At 40.2% G+C, this 16,176-nt stretch overlaps 1 protein-coding gene across 9 annotated transcripts in view; it reads left to right on the top strand.

The window, feature by feature from the left end:
- ERC2 (ELKS/RAB6-interacting/CAST family member 2) overlaps positions 1-16,176 on the top strand; it is a 1,007,143-nt gene that overhangs the window by 778,127 nt on the left and 212,840 nt on the right. For all 9 annotated transcript variants that reach the window (XM_043976675.1, XM_043976679.1, XM_043976674.1 and 6 more), the window contains one exon: positions 3,587-3,721. In XM_043976675.1, the coding sequence (XP_043832610.1) occupies positions 3,587-3,721 (135 nt within the window). The remainder of the gene's footprint in view (positions 1-3,586; positions 3,722-16,176) is intronic.

A 16,176-nucleotide genomic window follows, 5' to 3' on the forward strand; every position in this document is an offset into this window, starting at 1 on the left:
TCCATCCTCAGACACTTAATAGCTCTTCAACTCTGAATGTCACTTAGTTTCTCTTTGTTTTGCTTTCCTCATCTGCAAAATGAGGATAATAGTAGCATCTACCTGTCAGGGTTATTATGCAGGTCAAATTATATAATATGTAAATTGCTTTGACAACCTAAAAGCACTATATCCATGTTAGTTAGTGTTATTGTTGCTGTTATTGATTGCTCTTACTCCGTGTGTTTAGCAAACAGCTGAATCTCATTGATCCCAAGAGGTTCAGTGGCAGAGGAGGTTGGGTATCTCAAAATGGTAGAATGGTTGGAATGACTGAGTGCCTCACCACTAGATTTATTAGAGATGAATATTAAGGCAACCATTTTCTGCATTCCATTAATGAATTCCTCGTGACCCCCTTTGGGTAAAAACAAGTAAGAAGCTAATTTCCCTTGATTGATAAACAACAGTTCCAAATGGATTTCAGAGTGAGGTGTGTGAGTAAATGAAGAAATAGAGAATATAGCAGACATTTATACTCTTACTCCCATTGAAAAATATATTGAGTTACTAGTAAAAATTAGGAAGTGTGTGTGTGTGTGTGTGTGTGTGTGTGTGTATGTATGTATGTATGTATGTGAAAGAGGAGAGAAAATGTCAGGCTGGGTGGTGGATACCTGTTGGTTTATAAAAATGAGAAAAGCACCAGAGAAGAGGGGAAATGTTTTAGGAATTTCTAATTTTAAAAAAAAATCTAATATTCAAATCTTCAGATTCCATTAGCATATAAATATAGCAATCATTCTTTAATAGGGAAAAAATCCACCATCTCTGATATCAGAGAATTTCAAGTTAAAAGTCAGTCATAAGAATATTGAACATTCATTGTCTACCACGTGTGTGGCACCAGGCTAAACACTAGGGACACACTGGAAAGCAAAAGATGGTCTATGCTTTCTAGGAGCTCATCATCTAATGGGGAAATGACAAGTTCATACCTTAGTTCCATCCAATGGGACAAAGGAAAGAAAAGACTGAGTCATTCAGTGCTGATATAGCTATGGTAAAATGGAGATGTTCATCTTGGCACTGATGGTGCCGTTGACAGTTTGAGAAAGCTTTTATTTGGAATGGTACTGAAACAGTTAAGAAAATATTCATACCCTGTGATTCTCTTCATGGGATCATATCTTGAGAAAGCTTTGATAGGAAGAAATGACTGATTTATACGGGGTATGATAAATCCCCTTTACCGGGGAGTCTTCAAGGTGAGACTTTGTGGGACTCCTTGACTGGTAGGTGATTGAGAGTATTCTGTATATGTGTGAACTGGGCTAGAGCAGGGCTTCTTAAGCCCTTAGACAGCCTGGTGAAGCCTATGGGTTCCTGCTCAGAATACTGGGTTTAAATGCAAAAACTAAAATACAAAGGGTTACAAAGGAATTTTGTATTTAAATATAGTCATGGAAATATTATACAAAACAAATTTATGAACCCCAGGTTTAAGAATCCCTTTGAGAGATGGTTTCTGTGATCCCTTTACTCTGATATTGTGTAATTTTCTGAAGATGAAGAGAGCAATAATATTTCCCAGCTTCTTCCCATAAGTGTCAAGAGGACAAAAATGATATCGCGAGGTCCTGGTTAGGGAGAGTAATGAATTCTGTGAAGTGGTCACATTATTTGAATTTGCGCTGCATATTTCCATTGGGCTGGAACCAATTACCATATTTTACTTAATTATAAGTTCAAAGAGTTTGAATTCAAAGAAATGTGACCACTTCACAGGATTCATTATTCGCACTAATAGGAACCTGGCTGTATTATATGGTAAGAACTTTGATAGGGTAGGATGCAAATTCATGACATCCTTTTTGTAACAGAGGCATCTATCTAGGTGGTGTAGTGGATAGAACACTGGGCCTGGCTGGAGTCAGGAAGACCTGAGTTCAAGTCTGACCTAAGACACTTACTAGCTGTGTGATGCTGGGCAAGTCACTTAACATGTTGTTGTTTTTTTTCTCAGCTTCCTCAGCTATAAAATGGGGAAAATACCAGAACCTTCCTTGTTGTAAGGATCAAATAAGATATTTGTAAAGCATGTGGCCCAGGGCCTGGCACAAATGTGTAGGTGCTATATAAATGCAAATTATCATCATCATTATTATTGACTGTTATGTCTTTGAGGTTATTACTCTTAAAGCTCAAAGTTCTATACAAAAATATGATTAGAATTTTGTAATTTACTATCAATGATGGCATAAGATGGTTTCAAAAGAACAATGTCCAAGTCTCTTACTTGAATTCTTCTAACTAGTGATGGTTTGCTACCCATTTAGCCCCCATCTCATGATTGTTATGAGAAGTCATGGAATTTCTTTAAAATCCTGTGTGACCATGATAGGGAGAAAATAAATATGGAACTCACTATAAAGATACATGGAGTGGCTAGGTGGTGCTGCAATGGAGAGAGCACCAGGGCTGGACTCCTGAAGAACTTCCTGACTTCAAATATGACTTCAGACACTTACTAGCTGTGACCCTGGGCAAGTTACTTCACCCTGTTTGCCTCAGTTTCCTCAACTGAAAAATGAGCTGGAGAGGCAAATAACTCCAGTATCTTTGACAAGAAAATCCCAAATGTGGTCCTGAAGAGTCAGGCATGACTGAAAACAACTGAACAACAACATAAGGATAAATGTGCCTGCCTCAAACTCTTGGCTCTGGACCAAACAATAAGTTGCTTTCATCTCCTTGTGCTATTGGGGATCTTTAGACACTTTTGAGATTATTACTGTGATCCAGTTAGGCAAATTCATCCTTCACTGATTTCCTTTCCAATGTAATGAGATAAGATATAATTTCTTGGCTGATCAAAGGATAAAGGTTTAAGTCAGATGTTTGATGGTTGTCTAATGTGACAAATACTATGAGACAGAAATAATAGATGTAGGTCAACAAACTCCCTTCCACTTTGCTTCATTCTTCTTTCCCTTAATAAATATATCTCCCTAATGTGTTCCTATCATGATCATAACAGCCACAGGTAATCAACATAGAATGAACTGTCTTGATTGTCTCTGAAAGATGGTCCAGTGAGTGGCTATGATTTTATATCCATTGCCTATTTTTTTCAAGTGTAGTAGCATTCTCTTCATTGATTTGAATGTCCTGTCTCTTTAGTTGATCCTGTTTATGTGTGTAATTGTGTGCCTCATTCTAGCATTATGTCATCTCAGATTCTGAGACTCACTTCTCTTGCTCATGGTTGATTGTGAAATTTGCCCTTTGGGTCTTGAGTACTGCTCATTCCATGGGGATCCTTTTGTTTGCCTGATAAGATGAAAATATTCAATATGGTCCATGTGAATGGATGGAAAAGTAAATTTGCAAATGAAAACGCATTGCCTGGAATAGCCCTCTTCCAATGTGTTGCAGAACACTCATTGGACTGTTTGCTTGTCTTGATTTCCATTTGGCTTAAAGTCCTAACTTGTGAATGGGGAATCAACAGAGTACCATAAATACCCTTGCTACTGCCAAGACTCTGTTTCCATAGTCTTCCCACAGCTGATGGAACTCTTCTCTCTTTCTGTTCCACACACAGACACAGAATAGAATGAAGTTGATGGCTGACAATTACGATGAAGACCATCACCATTACCATCATCATCACCATCACCACCATCACCGGTCTCCTGGGAGGTCCCAGCATTCCAACCACAGACCCTCTCCAGACCAGGTCAGTTACATCATCACTTACCTTGAGGACCCCTTTTACCCTTTAGATATTTCAAGACAAAATAAATACTCCTTGAGAAATAATAAACATCACAAAGTGATATGTTCTTTGAACTGAAACTAATAGCTTTGGTATTTATTTCCATCACTCAGAGAATCTAAATGTTTTCCTTTCTCTTTCCTCTTTGGGTTTTTGTCTTTTATTGTTTATATTATGTTTCTCCCCCAAACCTTCTCCCTTGTCAAATTCACTCCCCCCTTTTGGGATCCTAAGTATACCACTGATTTGATAACCAAAAGGAAAGGGTCCTTTAAGATATCCATTTCATTGCATTTCCAGAGAAGGTACCTTTTTTACAACATCCAAGAAAATTCCTCAACAATACAAATTAATTTTGGTCCAAACCAATGGGACCTTAAAACAGTAATGCTTCATTTTTAGCAGACAGTGTCCAAGATTCTGATTTATTTCTTCTGGACAGTATGGTCTTGATTTTCTAAGCAAAGTGAACAAAAATGAACATTGTAAAATAAAAGATCTATTGATAAAAGCATTCCTTTAAAAATAAAGAAAAAGAAAACTTCTCAACATGTTAAATATCTTTCAAATTTGCCCATAGAATGGGGCTTGCTTATATTTTTGTTTTTATTTTGCAATTAGCCATGTTAAAAGCAGAAGGTCACAAGAAGGTCAAAGGAAATGCAAAGCAATACAATAACATGACTCACGTTAGCCACTTTCATTTTATTCTTTATTCTCATGCATTGGAGGCAGCTTGCCTTTGGACCCAGGATACTTGGGTTCAAATTTCAGCTCTTCTATTTACAAGCTTTGTGATTTTGGACAAGTCACTCTTTTCCCAAACCTCTATTTAATCATTTGCAAAATGGAGGACCTGGACAATATTGACTATAAGGGTACTTCCAGCTACCAAATCCTGTAATTCCATGAAACTGGGTCATATGGACAGTTTTTCAGTAGTTCTTTTGAGGATCAACTGAGCTAATATATGTAAACAATTTTTTTAAAAAAGTAATGTCATTATAATGGCCATTATCATTAACTTGGTTCTATACCTGTGTCTTTAACCATTACTCTTTAGTTTGATTATATCCTCTATTAATTTCCATCATACCTTAGTTGGCAAATAGGTCATTAATAAATGACTCAAACTACGGTCCAGAGGAGAGACTTCAGACCATCCGACTTGTTAAACAACAAACCTGGTTTATTCTCAGGAGTGACATTTCCAAGAAGCACTCCATTTCCCCCAATTTATTATTCCTGAAGCTTGACTAAATATGACTAAATCACTAACACTCAATTAAAAGGAAGTTCATGGAGAAGAGAAGCTCTTTGAAGGCAAAAGATAATTTCATTTTTGTCTTTGCACGTTGCATATAGTAAACATCTAATAAATTTTTGATGAATTTAATTAAAAGTTAAAGGAAGCAAAAAATAAATCTGGGCTCCCACTAAAATTTAAAGAAGCTTCACCCCACCACCCTCAGGAGCTGTCCTGCCCCTCTCCACCACACCTCTCCCCCAGCATTGAGTACAATTCTACTTTTGGAGATTCCAAGATATTTACCAACAGCTCAAGCAGAGAGTCAACTACACATTCAAAATTCTTAATGCATAAGTTGAGAAGAAATGTATGAACTTTTTTGTAGAGTTGTAAAATTTTAAAATCTAATTTTAAGTTGTGTTTTTATGATAAGATCTAATAAGAAAGTGGGGAAAGGGTTTTTTAAACTGTTTTCTACATCTGAGGGATTTTTTTTTGGTGTTTGCCCATCCTCCTACACATTCCTCAAAGCCCTCTTTCCTGAATGCTGATAGCTGTCTCACTCATACTCAAGGTCTGATTTTTCTGTATTTAGGGAACATATTCCCCCATTCCCTACTTCCCCAGTGTCTTGTCTGTGCCTCACCATAAGACAATTCATGACTGAGCTAGTATAGAGAGATCAGACAACACACACCAGGGGCCATTGTATTAAAGGGAGTTTCCAGCACCATCAGCTTTACCTTATAGAGGCTAGGAAACACAGTAACCCAGAAGAGGGAGTTGTTATGGCCAATGAGAACAAGGGAATCAACACGACCCATGGGAGCAAAAGCTGACTTGTCCTATCACCTGTAGCTTCTCTACCTTTTGGATATAGAATTGGTTTTCTACATTCTGGATTAACAGTCAAAATATAGTGGGGAAAGCCACCAATGAGGCAGCAGAGAGCATGGGTCCACCCCAGGTTCTGCTGTTTGTAATCAATGCAGTCTTATGCAAGACATCTCACTCTTTGGGCCTCGGTTTACACAATTCTAAAATGTGAGGGTCAGACTAGGTGATCTTGAAGATGCTGTAATACAATGGAGTTTTCAGAAGTCAAAAGCCAGCTTGGAAATGTCATGATGGAGTCAATCCCCAATGACACTGTCTTCTTTGAATGCAGACTACCCATCAAAAAATGCAGGATGTTAAGAAATCCATCACTTGCCTCAGATAGTACAGCAGAGTGCAGACCTTGGAGGCAGGAAGACCTGGCTTCAGATCTAGCCTCTGACATTTACCAGCTGGGTGACCATGGGCAAGCAACTTAGCCACTCAGCCTCTGTTTCCTTCTCTGTAAAATGAAGGAGTTGGACAAAGTGATCTTGACAGTCCCTTCCAGGTTGAATTCTATGATCTCTATGCACCACATTGTGTTGCCTCTTTTATTGCTATTAGGAGGCTAAATTCCATCAGGGCAACTGCTCTTTTAAAGATGAAACATGTTGTAGAGCAAAGCTTCTTAAAGTCTGGGTCGTGAGCCTATTTGGGGTCACATAACTCAATGTGGGAGTTGCAAAATATTTGGCAACAGTAAAATGCTATGTATATCTATTTTATATATTTATATACCCAGGGTCACATAAACATTTCTCGGATGAATAGGGGTCTCAAGTGGAAAAAAAAACACCCTAAGAGGCCCTTGTATATTGGACAAAAGACTTCACTTAGATTTAGAAGTCCTGTGTTCAAATCCTGCCTCTGACATTTACTAGGTGTTTAAGTAAGTATAAACAAGTCAATTAATATCCAGTTGAGTTGTATGTAAAATAAGCAGAAAGGAGGTAGGCTAGGTGAACTCTGAAGTCTCTTCCAGCTCTTAATCTATATATTTAACTATTCCCATAGATCTGGAAAGCAAGCTAATTTAACAAACATTTATTAAGTAGCTAAGTTGGGTCATAGGATAGGCATTGGATTTCAAAGGAACTGCTTATCAAGGAATTCTTCCCTCCCTCTGTGTCTGTCTGTTTCTGTGTCTGTGTCTGTGTCTGTGTCTTTATCTCTGTCTCTGTCTCTCCCCTCTCACCCCTTTCTCTCCTCTCTTTCTCTTTCCTCCCTTTTTTCTCTCCTCCCTCTCTTTTTCTCTCTTCCCTCTCTTTCTCTCTTCTCTCTCTCCCCCACACACTGTAGCAGTCTGATGAAAACTGTTGATCCCTTCTCAGAATAATATTTTTAAATAATAGAGTGAAATGCTAAATTTCAGTAAGGGTTTAGTGAGAATAAAGGACGTGTCCCAAACCAGTTCACAGACCCCCTGAAATCTATCCACAGACCCCTTTTCTAAGCCTATAGTTTTGATTAACCCACTGTTCCCATATGAAACATACCCATTTATCTACCCTTGCTTCCAAGTCTAGTGGGATTTGAATGGCCATGGAAGCAATGTGATGGCAGGGATTTGGAGTCAAATGACTTGGCTTTGAACCAAGCTTTTCTGCCAGTTCTTTCTGTGTCTAATCACTTGACCAATGAACCAATCACTTTGAACCTCAGTTTCTTTATCTATAAAATGAGGACCTTGGACCAAATGGTGGCTAAGGTTCCTATTAGATTTAAATCTCTGATCCCATGACAGATGAATAATGTGCCCCATTCCCACTTCCCTAATAAGCCCAACTCCTGTTTCAAGACTGACTCTAGAAGTAGATGCTGGCCCCTGAGTGATAATGGTCACTTCCTATGGTGCCTTGGCACAGACAGCACCATGTCCTCAGCTGTCTTGACCCAATTGAAGCTATGAATCTCAATTGTTTTCAAGGTTGGAAGAGATCTTAGGGTCCCTTTATTCCAACTTATATCTGATCTGGAAACCCCTCTATAAAATCTCCCCACAGTGACCATCCAGACTCTACATTATAACCTCTAGGAAGGGAAACTCCCTCCCTACTGAGAGGCCCTTTCCTCTTTGAGATCACTCCAGTCCTTAGGATTTTTTCCTTTCCTTCAAGTCTGTTTGTCTCTTTGGACCGTCCATCCAATTTTGCTAGCTCACAAATAAACTTGGAGAGGCCAGTGGGGAGAGGGGCAGCTAGGTTTTATGTCTTCTATTCCAAAACCAGTATTCATGAAGACAAGAAGACAAGAAAGGAATATTACTGAAAAAAAAAATAATTCAAAGCTTGATAGAAATTTCAGGAAGGGATTGTTTTCTGCTCCTCCCTTCCTCCCTCCATTATTTCACTCCTTTTTCCTCCTTCCTGCTCCTCCTCTTTGCTTTTTTAACTCAGGGGAAATTTCATTCAAAGACTATGAGTTTGGAGTAATGTCAGGTGAGGGAATACTCTGACCTAGTCCTGTCAGGAATAAAAAATAGCACCCGTCTAGTTTTCCAGTAGCATTTCTAATCAGAAGCATGTGTTTGAAGGCAAATTTTCCTTCTATCATATTGATCCTGAAAAGCAGGAAGTTGAGCCTCCTATCCATTTCCTTAGAAGCCTTTTTTGAAGCTTCTTACCAGATGATGGAGAGATTCAAATCTGTCTCCCCTCCCCCTCCTCTGCCCCCTCATCTAATCAGATGGGTTTGCAGAAGAAAATGGAGGTATTAACCCAAGGGATACACCCTCAGTCATATGGGGGTCCTTGGTGAGCAGGGGCCTGTGGATATGTGTGTACATGTATACGTGTTTGTTTTCATAGGATTACAGGTATAGGAGGCGAAGGAACTTCACAGCCTATCCAGTCCAGCCCCCTTCATTTTACAGATAAGGAAACTGAGCCCTGGGGGCCTGGCAAGTGACTTGTCCAAAGTCACACAAGCCCTAAGCATGGGGGCAGGAGTAATAGAATACTGTTTCTGGAAAGTAGCGTAGCACAGACTGGAGTGCTTAATGTCATTTAATTCTCAATGAGAGGGTTGGGGAAAGGGATTATTTTTCAATAAATTAGAAATGAGGAATCCCTGCCTAGAATCTGGAAGCAGACACAATGCTCTCAGTGGGACAGCTAGAGAAGGAAGATCACAAATATGATTCTCATCATCCGTGTTATTGTAACACTTTAATTGAATAATTATTAATGGGTGGCACTGTGGATAGAGCGCCAGGCCAGGAGGCAGGAGAACTCCTTTTCCTAAGTTCAAATACAGCCTTAGGCACTTGGGAGCTGGGTGACCTGGGCAAGCCACTTAACCCTCGTTGCCCCACCCGAAAAAAAAGGAAGGGAAGGGAAGGAAAGGAAAGGAAAGGAAAGGAAAGGAAAGGAGAAAGGAGAAAGGAGAAAGGAGAAAGGAGAAAGGAGAAAGGAGAAAGGAGAAAGGAGAAAGGAGAGGAAATGAAAGAAGAAAGGAAGGACTTACCTAAAGTTAAAGGCTGATAAGTAGTGATCATAGGGCCAGAATCTGGGACTTGTTTTGTGTCATCCAAGAGTCTTTCCCCCTCTTCCATTCCAGTGTATGAGATTACTGGAGCAAATAGATAGACAGGCAGGCAGATAGAGCCCTGGAGGTGGTGACATGATTTTGGGGGGAAATGTCAAGGAAATCATTAATGTCAGGTGGGCCCTAGAGTAGGGAGACATCTGCTCACCAAATGCGTTTGCCACCATCATGGAGGAGGTTGAGAACAGAGTCTAATGCTACAGCCACAGCATATCCAGATTTCTCTCCTATATCATGGTGGATGCCTAACCCAATGGACAAGTTGGAAAGAGATTCTCAATAGATGATAAGGTCCTTCAGATGCTCCTGTTTGTACCAATTGCACTAAACCATAGAATGTTGCAAAGCCTCCTAAATTAGCTCCATAATCATTGAAATAAACATTCACCTATTTATGCATTCAAAGGCAAGTGCATGAAGAAAATCTATTGTCTGGACTATGATTTACAACCAGGTATTTTGTGGAGCATGTATGTTAATACACATTAAGTGCTTAGTATGTGCCAGGCATTGTGCTAAGCATTGGAGATGCAAAAGGAGGCAAAAGACAGCCCCTGACTTCAAGGACCTCACAATCTAATGGGTCTTATCAATCAGGTTACAAATTTACTGGAAATGGACAGTGATTTGATGCCAGATTTGGTTAGGAAGCTGGCTAAATACTGAGAGTGAAAAATCACCTTTGAAGACGTTGGTAAATGATGAGTTCAAATCTGACCTCAGACATTTATTAGCTGTGTGGCTCAGAGCAAGTCACTTCACCCTGTTTGCCTTAGTTTCCTCATCTGTAATATGAGTTGGAGAAGGAAATGGTAAACCACTCCAATATCTTTGCCAAGAAAAAACCCAAAATGGGGTCACAAAAAGTCAGACACGATCGAAACAATAACAACAAAATGGAGATAATAATAGCACCCGTCTCCTAGAGTTGTTGTGAAGATACATTGCCATGCTATTTGTAGAGCACCTTGAAAATCTTAAAATGCATTAGCCATAAGAAGATGATGCAGATGGGATGGTAGATATAGAGTCAGCCTCTGCACCAGGATAACCTCAGGAAAAAAGTCCCACTTCTGACACACACCGACTTGGTGACAGGAGGTAGGTCTTTTCAGGGCTCCAGGCAATTCCTGACATCTGTAAGTTCCAGAGGAGGCACCAGCCATCACTCCCATCTGGGAGTTTCTTATATCAATGAAATCCCAGGTCCAGTCCCTCTCTATAGTAATTACTCACATTTATATCGAATATTAGGGCTTGGAAAGCACTTTACATATGTTATCTCAGTGATTTCATTTGAGTAAAAACCAGCATGTCTTTTCTCAGCTGATTTATGTTATGGATTCTGTTAATGAGGATTTAGTGATGATCTCCCAGTGCACCCAAGAATATAAACATTCCCAGCAGCCCGTCACCTGCAGCCACTTCACAAAGGGCTGACTTCAACCACTTACTTCTTTGCTTCACTTTCCTCACATCTGCTGATAATCTTTTGGGGGCTTCTATTGATGATGTTACTTTAGCTATAGCTTCACTAGTAAAGTAGCCCAGATTGGTGTGGGAGGGGTCCAGTCAGGGGAGGAGGGGTCTCTGCATTTGGATACCCAGATAATACACTCGACTTTCTCAGTTGTCTCCAGAATATGAATTCTGGACATCAAGGCATAATTCCTGGCTTTTGCTAAGGGAAAAAAAAAAAGAAAGAAATTATTTTATGTTTTGAGGTTAAATGAATGTGCTATAAATGTATACAGACTGTCCTGTGTGTATATATGTATATATCTCTATATGTCAGGCTTGCATAGACTTTTCCACATATGGAAGAATTTCTCAAGATCATGTTTAACTAGGAAATTCTCTTCCTTGCTTCCATGGAGTTTGTGTTTGAACACATTATGTATATATAAGTTTTTGTGTTTCCTCCATAGAAGAAAAATTAACTGCCCTGTATTGTAGCCAACTCAAGTATATCTCCAGAACAGCTGAAAAAGCAAAGACTTTGTAATCCGCTGGGACAGTAACTTGATAAGTAAAGTTGCATATCTTATGCTTTAATATCCATATTCTAAGTGAGATAGTGGATTCCCCTGCTCACCCTACAAAGGGATTGTAAAGTTTGGCCCTGAGTCTAATCTTACAGCTTCCTTCTTGAAAAAGGGCTTGGAATAGGGGCTTCACATAGAATGAGGAAACTTCACACCTCTATCTTTTTTTTCCCTCGGGGCAATGGGGTCAAGTGACTTGCCCAGGGTCACACAACTAGTAAGTGTCAAGTGTCTGAGGCCGGATTTGAACTCAGGAACTCCTGAATCCAGGACCGGTGAACACCTCTATCAACATGGCTCTCATTTACTAGAAGAGAGCTCACTGGATGCTTAGAAGGTATGACAGTTAGAGGCAAAACCATTCTCTACTTTGGGCCACACCCTTTAAGGCCACAAAGCACCAAAGTTACTCGGCGTCAGGGTAGCCTTTAGAACAGAGGGTTGTACTTGGAAACAAGGAGATCTAGATTAGAATCATGCTTCTGATGTATATTAGCTAGGTGATGTTGAGCAAATCACGTAATGACCTTGGGTGCGTTTCCTCTTTTGTAAAATAAGAATAATAATATAACCCCTCTTGCCTGGCTGTTGGGAAGATGAAATGAGGTGGTGCAGGTAAAACACTGTAAACTTTAAAGAGCTACGGAAATGTCAGCTGTTTTTACTACTGCTTAGGTGTGACAAGTAATATAGTGCAGAGTGTTTAATCTGCATTCAGAAATTCCTCAGTTCAAATTCCACTTCTGATACTTATTGATTATAGAATTAGAGGCAGTGAGGTGGAAGAGCCTTTGGATTTGGAACCAGGGAACCAGGGTTTGAATCCTGCCTTTGCCACTTACCTAAGTCAGTTCACCAAGATTCTTTGAGTCTCAATCTCCTCGTCTGTAAAGTCAAAAGGCTGGACTGGGTAATGTCCAGGTTTCTTTCAGCCTAAATCTATGATCCTCTATTGTAGCTTAAGCCCTCATTTTTCACACGAGGAAGCGAAAACCTAGACAAGATTTAAGTTATCTGCTCAAGCTCCCAGAGCCAAGATTTGCACCTGGGGCTCCTAACTGCAAATGGTCTTTCCAATCATTTGATTCATCGAGCATTTCTTAGCTACCTGCAGCATGCCAGGCATGGTGGGTGACTCAGAGAATATGATTCCAAGAGGCTTACATTCTCTCATGCAAGTATACATACATTGATGTTGAAAATATGTACAGAATAAATATAAGGTTATTTGTCAGGTAGAGGAGGGATCAGGAAAGATACCATGGAACAGTAATGCTTTGTGTCATGGACCCCTTTGGATAGTCTAGTGAAGCCAAGTCCCCCTTCTCATAATAATGATTTTAAGTGTATAAAATAAAATACCTAGGGTTACAAAGGAAACCAATTATATTGAAAAGGTTATCCAAAATATATTTTTTTAAAAAGCAAAAAAACCCACAAAAGGGGCAGCTAGATGGCTCAGTGGATAGAGCACCGGTCCTGGAGTCAGAAGTACCTGAGTTCAAATCGGCCTCAGACACTTAACACTAGCTGTGTGACCCTGGGAAAGTCACTTAACCCCAATTGCCTCACTAAAAATAAATAAATAAATAAAACCCCACAAAAAACGTTCTTGGATCACAGATTAAGAACCTCTGGATCCTGTTGCTCAAGAAGAATTTTAAACAAAGTAGAGATTCTAAGGGGCAGAGGTGAGGAGATATTGAGGGGCATTCTAAGTGTGTGTGTGTTGGGGGGGGGGACCATAAATACAAAGGCATAAAGAAGGAAGACTGACTGCTTTGTGTGAGGAACAGCAGGGTGGATAGTTTGTCTGGACTGTAAGGAAGGAGGTGTTATAGCTAGGCGCCTATTAGTGAAAATATCAAATCCCCTGAAGGGGTCATGTTATTCTAATTTACCCTGCATACGTCTATGGGTTAAAACCAATTACCATGCTTTACATAATAACTTCAAATAGGTCAGACTATTAAGATATGGTTACTTCAGGGAAGTCATTATTTATCATAATCAGGACCTAGATGTATATATGATAATTTTTAAAAGGTAGCTTTGGCAGTGCAGCTAGGTGGCACACTGGATAGAGCACCAGCCCTGGATTCAGGAGGACCTAAGTTCAAATCCGACCTCAGACACTTAACACTTGCTAGCACTGTGACCCTTGGCAAGCCACTTACCCCAAATTGCCTCACAAAAACAAAACAAAAAAGGTAGCTTTGGGGGGCAGCTAGGTTGTGCAGTGGACAAAGCACCAACCCTGGATTCAGGAGGACCTGAGTTCAAATCCAGATCCAGACACTTGACACTTACTAGCTGTGTGACATTTAATGCTCATTCCCTGCTCTCCCCACCCCCCAGTAAAAGGTAGCTTTGGGTAAGTGAATGAGCTAAGATTTCACTTCCAATCTTATGACTCCAAATCCAGTCATTTTTCCAGCCAATCAAACAAGCATTTTAACAACGCTGTGCTATACCTTCTGCCTCCCTTACTGGCCCCATAACCATAAGCTAATAACTTAACCTCTGATCCCCAGGCAATGTTCTAAGTCTTTTGTTTTTGTTCTGTTGTATTCTTTTCAGTTGTGTCTGACTCTTCATGCCCCATTTGGGGTTTTCTTGGCAAAGATACTAAAGTGGTTTGTCATTCCTTCTCCAGCTCATTTTGAGATGAGTAAAATGAGGCAAACAGGGCTAAGTGACTTGTCCAGGATAGCAAGTGTCTAAGGCCAGATTTGAACATAGGAAGGGGATTTCTCTCGACTCCAGGCTCAGCACTCTAGCCACTAAGTCACTGAGTTCCTGCTAAATTATAAAGGGATTTTGACCTGCGTCAAGTCACCAGTCCTTGACTTATCTACTGTGCTAAGCAAATCAGGAAATATGGCACTTGTAAAATCAGCAACTAAAAATTCAGTATGGAAACCCATACCAAGTGTCTTGGCCAGAAAGCATACACAGCAATTCAGGGGATGTCTTTGAAAATCTCCAGCCTCTATGAGCAACCAGGTGAAAGGCAGGACTTTGAAACTGGCAAAGAGCTGAAGGTTTGTGTCTTTCACTAAATGGTTCCCTCCTTTGGTCTGGCTTCCCAGGCCACCAAATGGGAATGGAGAAGGAGGTAGGGGGTCTAAACAAGAAGACCAGCTTCAGAGAGGAGCAGCCAGTTATCTAAGCCTAATTACAATGCTGATTCCTTTCAGGCAGTCACAGGAAAAGCTTTTTTGATAAGCCCTGTTCAGGTAAGTCTTCCCTTATAGGAAGGTAGCCAGGACAGCTTAAACTCGTTAGCATCTATTGAGAAAGGATCTGTCCTCAAAGAAGGTTTGAGTCCAGGGAGGATTTGGGCATTAGGATATTTGGGATAAAGGAATTTTATTTAAAATGTTTTATTCTTTATCATCCCACTTTGCTGTAAATAAAGGTGCAGCACCTGCTTTGCCCGCATTTGCGTTTCATTGAGAGATTTGTCATGGTAGCTTTTGAGTCAACAGGGGTTTTCAGACCCATCCCAGGATTCAGGGCTTAGGGACATAACTCATCTTGGCGACCTCGGATGGTTAATTCCCTTTCAACTTGCTCTTTTAATCCTGCAACGTTTGTCTAAGAGGCACTGCCGCCCAATCCCCCATTGAAAAGGGGTGGCCAACCTTGAAATGCCTGAGAGCAAAGAAATCCATCGTGGATTGCCAAAGATGGTTTCCTCTTCTACTTTTTCTCTTTAAATAGTATCCCCAGTAGCAGACTGAGCTTCAGTGGCACTATAACTACCAGTCTATGAAAAGATTAAGAGATGGTAATGGAGAACAGACCAAAACTATCTCCAAAGGGAAAATGAAATTTAAAAGGTGATTGGCATAATCTCAGAATCCTACCAGCACTGTTGGCACCATATCATGTCAGACATGCCTAGGAACCAGAGGTTGTTGGAATTCCCATTTCAAACACCTTTTATTTTATAGGTACATAGACTTAGAAAGGAATCAACCTTCGTTATCTTCTATTCAACCCTCTACCTCATTTTACAGTTGAGGAAACTGAGGTCTAAGTATGTTAAGGGACTGTGTCAGAGGTCATACAAATAGTAAATAGCCAAGCTGGGATTTGAACCTAGGTTTTATCATATGAAATCTATCGTATCTATAATATCTATCTATCATATGAAATCTAGGGCTCATTCTATTGCATAAAAGCTGTATGAGGCTTATATATGGTAATAGCTTTATCCAGCACCACACAGGTAGGAAGGGTCTGTCATAACTTGAACCCAGATCCTCCTGACTACAAGTCCTGTGCTCTATTCATTATGCCATGCTGTCTCTAGGTTTCAGCTAAAACTAGCCCACTGTACTCTATACATTCCATCTCTCACCTCCATTTTTTTTGCCAGGCAGTGAGAGTTAAGTGACTTGCTCAGGGTCATGCAGCTAGTAAGTGTCAAGTGTCTGAGGCCGGATTTGAACTCAGGTCCTCCTGAATCCAGGGCCAGGGCTTTATTATGCCACCTAGCTGCCCCCCCCTCACCTCCATGTTTTTGCACAGGCTGTGCCCCAAGCCTGAAGTGGACCCCCTTCTCACCTTAGCTTCTTAGAATGACTAACTTCTTTCAAGGCTCAGACCTATCCATCCATCTATCAAGTATTTATTTAGTATCTAATACGTGCCAGACATTGAGCTAGGTACTAGAAAGGCAAAGACAA

Source organism: Dromiciops gliroides, chromosome 1 (assembly GCF_019393635.1).
Source record: "Dromiciops gliroides isolate mDroGli1 chromosome 1, mDroGli1.pri, whole genome shotgun sequence".
Taxonomy (NCBI): domain Eukaryota; kingdom Metazoa; phylum Chordata; class Mammalia; order Microbiotheria; family Microbiotheriidae; genus Dromiciops; species Dromiciops gliroides.